Consider the following 6,082-nt stretch of genomic DNA (forward strand, 5'->3'; position numbering starts at 1 on the left):
AATTCATTCTTAGAAATTATCCTATAAACTTATGCATAAAGATATATGAACAAGTACATTTAGTACATGTTTTTTACAGTAGCAAAATACTAGAAACAAATTGAATGTCAGAAGTTCTTATTAAATTATCAGATATCCATGTGGTAGAATATCATTCACTTAGCAATGTGGCATATCTAGTTTGTGATAGGGAACAGTCTCGAATTAATTAAGTTAAGAAAGAAAAGGAAAGGAAACAAAGGATAAAGGATATGATTAGTATGCTAACATTTGCTTTTGTCTTTTATGAGAAAACATATACATATATTCTTGTTCATGCAAAAACTATCTCTGGAAGGATTCCTAAGAAACTGGGTTACTGGCTGCCTGTGGTGAAAAGGAAGAAATTTGGGAGCCCTAAGCACAGAAGTCTTAGTAACCATTGTTTATATTTTTTTAATTTTATTTGAATTTGAACAATCTACATGTATGACAGTTAAAATCAAAATATTACTAAAAAGAGTATTTTAAGATGTTCTTTGTATGTATCATTTTTGTATCATTTAAAAAATCCTACTCAAAGGAAACAATCTGAAAAGTAAAATAGTGGTGAGTAAATTATGGAACAGCCAAATACAGAAATATAAAATTCCACATTGCTTTTAATGATCTGGAAAGTTTTGGTTTATTTATTCATCCATGTCATAATTTTTTACTGAGTTCCTATTTTATGTCCTAGAACACACTACTGAAACACAAAGGCAGGATACAACATTATTTCCATATAATGATGTAAACTGGAAATACAAATATAATTATAAAATGGAAATAATGGAAATAAATCAAATATTAGTATTTGTTATCTGTTAGCAATAAGATTATTCTTGATACATATGTATTTGAACATACTTATTAGAAACATGAGTGGTAATAATAAATGGCTAATTCAAACTTTACCTTTAGAATAAATTTTGACTTGTTTTAGTGCTCCTCTGTGGAATATTTCCAGGAGCCAAAAAAGGTGGAGGGTTATGCACACATACAAGAAACTGGATCATTTGGGGGGAGTCTCTATTATCAGGACCCTGAGCTAAATTCTCAAATGCAATCTTCCTGTCATTCCAGTTTTATGGACAGACACTGCAAATGGGGCACCTGTGCTATGGATACTCCCACCAGTGTTACCAACAGTTCTAGCCTCCAGATTTCCCACTTCATCTTGATGGGGCTCCCAGGCATTCATGGGTGGCAGCACTGGCTCTCCCTGCCCCTGGCTCTGCTCTACTTCTTAGCTCTTTGTGCTAATCTCCTCATCATGATCACCATCCAACATGAGGCCACGCTGCATGTGCCTATGTACCATTTTCTGGGCATACTGGCTGTTGTGGACATGGGCCTGGCCACCACCATCATGCCCAAGATCCTGGCTATCTTCTGGTTTGATGCCAAGGCCATCAGCCTCCCTGAGTGTTTTGCTCAGATCTATGCCATCCACTGTTTCTTCTTCATGGAATCTGGTATCTTCCTCTGCATGGCATTGGACAGATATATAGCCATCTGTCACCCCCTTCTATACCTGTCTATAGTCACTGACACTTTTGTGGTCAAAGCCACAGGATTCATGGTGCTCAGGAATGGACTGTTTACTATCCCAGTTCCAATACTGTCTGCCCAGAGACACTATTGCTCCAAGAATGAAATTGACCACTGCCTGTGCTCTAATTTGGGGGTCACCAGTCTAGCCTGTAATGACATCACTGTGAACAAATTTTACCAACTGATCTTAGCATGGATCCTGATTGGGAGTGATATGGCTCTGGTTTTTTCTTCCTACGTGTTAATCCTTCACTCTGTGCTGAGGTTGAACTCACCAGAAGCAATATCAAAGCTCTGGGGACCTGTAGCTCCCACCTCATTCTCATCCTCTTCTTCTATACAGGTATCAATGTGCTGTCTGTCACATACCGTGCAGAGAAAAATATGCCCCTAATCCCTGTGCTCCTTAATGTACTGCACAATGTCAGTACTCAATCCCATGGTCTCAATCCCATGGTCTATGCACTCAGGATGCAAGAGCTCAGACTGGGCTTCCAGAGACTGCTAGGACTGAGTGAAGATATGTCCACTAAGTAACTCCAGCTTTAGAAGGCCACTAAGGTGTGAAGAAAGGATAGAGGTTTTAGCTGTTGATAGACCTGGGTTGTGATGTGCCTTTATCTCTCACTAGGAAAAAAGTAGCCAATAAAATCATGAAAACTGTCAGTCTCACAGATCAAAATATACATATGAAAATCACAATGAAATTTCCTTTTACTATAAAATAAGTAAGAACAGAAAAGTGAAATGTTGCTGACCACTGATGCAATTCTGAGATTGATACTCATACACAGTTGGTAGGACTGTAAATTGGCCCAAATGTACCAAAAAGCAATTTGACAAAATTTACTGGAGTGTTTGTAAATGTTAACATTCTTTCATCTAGTAATTCTATTTTTAGAAAAATATCTAAAAGAAATAGTCTAAATTGGGGCACCTGGGTTGCTCAGTCAGTTGAGCATCCAACTGTTGACTTCGCCTCAGGTCATGATCCCAGGGTCATTGAATCGAGCCTTGCATCAGGCTCTGCACTGCACATGGAGCCTGCTTGAGATTCTTTCTCTCTCTCCCTCTGCCCCTCTCCCCATCTCATGCTCTCTCACTCTCTTTATCTAAAATAAATTTAAAAATAGTCTAAATGTAAGCAAAAATGTATTCATAAAAAAGTTATTGTTAATAGTAGTAAAAAATGAAGACTTTAAAACTGTTTATGCGAATTTACTCTAACTTGTACATATTTGTTTTTCATGTCATTTTCATAATAAGAAAAAGAAAATAAATGTTTATTCTAAAAAGACAGAGAAGGGGCGCCTGGGTGGCTTAGTCGGTTAAGTGTCTGACTTCAGCTCAGGTCATGATCTCGCGGTCTATGAGTTCGAGCCCCGTGACGGGCTCTGGGCTGATGGCTCGGAGCCTGGAGCCTGCTTCCGATTCTGTGTCTCCCTCTCTCTCTGCCCTCCCCTGTTCATGCTCTGTCTCTCTCTGTCTCAAAAATAAATAAACGTTAAAAAAAATTTTAATAAAAAAATAATAAAATAAATAAAAAGACAGAGAAAAGTTTCATTTTGTAGCAGACAATTTCAATAATAATAATAAATTAATTAATGGTTAACGTGCTAAGTACTTCTCATAAGCCAGAAAACACACACACAATCTGATTTAATACTCACAATAACCCTGTGAGGTGCATACAGTATTATTCCTAACATATAGCTAAGGGATCTAGGGCCCTGGAGGTTACAGAGCATGCCCCATCAGCACAATTTTCAAGTGGGGGAGCTGGGATTCTACTCCTTGCAAGTGTGATCGCACAACTTTTGCAGTCTTCTCCCTCTTACTCTTGCTCTGTTCCAGAATTTCTATATGACTCTGAGCAACTTATGAAATCTCCCTCTGCTTCAATTCTTCAAGTTAAAACTAGTGACAATCAGAGCATTTTGCTGAACTAAGTCACAGCATACCATGCAAAGCAAAAGAGATAATAAAGAAAACAGGCTTTGAGATGTGATATGCCCATGTAAAAACTGATCTAATTATGTGGTAAAACCTTCTTCTAGGAAAGAAAGAAAGAAAATTGTCCTAGAAAATACCTTAGAAAAGTAGCTCCAAATAACCAATTAATTAAATCTAAATGAAATTTTACCGATTGCACATCTAACAAATATGCATACTTTTGAGTACAAGAATGTTGATCCATGTTCATTTTTTACCTTCTCCAAGCCTAGTACAGAACTTTGCACACAATGTACACTTAATACTTGATTCATGATGCGATTGATCAGTAGTATAACATGGTCTCCGAACTATGTATCAAATATACCAGACCATGGTACGAAGAATGACTTCAGAAAGTTTTCATGAGTCCACTTTGGAGAACAAGCTCTCAGAAGACAGCCCAGGACTGAAGCAACACCATGAGCTCATCCCACCAGGGAAGTGACTGCTGGGCAGCAGAGCAGACCTGCAGGAAGTTAATCCATAATGTGGGACCATCCTAAGAGTAATGCTTGGAAACTCACCCAAGAACAGGGACTATAAACTTTCTCCAAAAGCAGCTATTACTTCACCCTTGACGGACAATGACCACTGATTTAGATTGAGGCAATCCTTCAATAAGAAAAGGTATGGGAGAGACAGTTATAGAATAGGGCTTGAACTTAACCCAACATCCACTGTTTCTAGTCCAAAGGAGCAGGATAATAACAACATCTAACCTTCAAGAGTTTTGTACAGTTTGCAGAACACTTTCCCACAGTGGATCAACTAATTTCATGCAGTCTTCATAGCAGCCTTCTTAGTTAGGAAGCATTACTGCTTTAGTACTGCATTATTTCTTTTTCACAAAGAAATAGGCGCTCAGGTTGAATGATTATACAAGTTCATCAGCTGGTAAATAGCAATATTAGCCATCCTAAAATCTAGCTCTAAACTTTCATTCACGTATATTTTAATTTATTCATTCATTCAAAACACACAGCATGAGTCTATGTGTAGGAGCCCAAAGTGTAGACCACTCTCAACAGCTCTGTGGGGATGTGTCTTTCAGTCCTTTTGAAAATATGTAAACATCTAACATCCAACCTGGAGTTTCAGCAAAAACTCTGACACAACAGAAAGATAAGAGCAGTTAATTATTCTCTCCACTCTATGTGCCATGAGTATAAAAAGGGATGTGCTTTCTGTTTTATCTTTATAAATTCTTCCTCTTTGCCATGTGTGTTATATTTACTCATTTGCTTTGCCTTATATGATTTTAATACCATTACACTATTTTATTTTCAAATGCCTATTGTCTTTTCTAGCACATTTATTTTCACATCTGGTTTATAATTTAATTTGGATCTGTCTTCTCAAAACAACATTAGCTGTGTCTTCATTATTGTACAAATCAAAACCACAATGAGATATCACTTCACACCCACTAGGATGTTATAATTAAAAATACAGATGGTAAGTGTCGGTGAAGTTATGGAGAAAAATACTGCTAGTGGGGATACAAGCTGGTGCAGCCATTTTAGAAAACAGTCTGGCAGCTCTTTGAGTGATTGTACCACATTACCCAGCAATTTTCCTCTTAGGTAAATACCCAACAGAACTGAAAACAGGTACAAAAATTTGTACCTGAACATTTATAGCAACATTAGTCATAATTGCCAAAAAACAAAAATAACATAAAGGTACATGAACTGATGAATGCAGTAAAAAAAAAAAAAAGAAAAGAAAAGAAAATGTGGTGTACCCATAGAATGGAAAATTATCCAGCCAGAAAAAGAAAAGAAGTATTGGTATATGCTACAACATGGGTGAACCTTGAAAACATTAGGCTAGATGAAAAAAAGTCAGACAGAAAAAGACACATATTATATGATTACATTTGTAATAAATATCTAAAATAGGCAAATCTATAGACAGAAAGCAGATAAGTGATTACCATGGACTAAAGGAACAGGAAAATGGGAAACAACTGTTTACAAAAGGGTTTCTTTTGAGAATGGTGAAAATTTCTGTAATTAGAGGTAGTAATTGCAATACAATAGTATTGTGAATGTACTGGAAGCCACTGAATTATATACTTTAAACTGGTTTAAATACTGAATCTTATTTGAATTTCACCTCACCTAAAGACAAAGAAAAAAACCTTTCTTCTTACGATGTCTCTCCAGTGCCCTCTACTGCCAAAGTTTGGCATCATTACAGTGGACAAAGGCATATTATTTAAAGAACACTGATCCATTTTCACAGAGCTGGCCAAAAAGAATGGTTTGTAACTTAGTCACAATAAACTGATTAACAGCATAGTTCATACCTTTGACTACTCATCTTCCACATGCACCATTTTACACACGTTTGAACTCCCATACAACAAGAAAACAATTTAATACTTCTATTTTAAAAGATACAACTATTCCACATATAAAGAAGTTCTCACCTTTTCCCCAAAATAACAAGATGCGCAATCCCGAGAGTCATTGTATACACTGCTGGATATAATACCATATTCTTCAAA

General features: G+C 36.7%; 1 protein-coding gene across 1 annotated transcript; it reads left to right on the forward strand.

The window, feature by feature from the left end:
- Positions 1-1,141: 1,141 nt before the first annotated feature.
- LOC123602549 (olfactory receptor 56B4-like) lies at positions 1,142-2,112 on the forward strand. The gene is given in 2 exon segments (XM_045487037.1): positions 1,142-1,859; positions 1,862-2,112. Coding segments are annotated over 2 exon segments (969 nt in total).
- The last annotated feature ends 3,970 nt before the right edge of the window (positions 2,113-6,082 follow it).

Source organism: Leopardus geoffroyi, chromosome D1 (assembly GCF_018350155.1).
Source record: "Leopardus geoffroyi isolate Oge1 chromosome D1, O.geoffroyi_Oge1_pat1.0, whole genome shotgun sequence".
Classification (NCBI taxonomy): domain Eukaryota; kingdom Metazoa; phylum Chordata; class Mammalia; order Carnivora; family Felidae; genus Leopardus; species Leopardus geoffroyi.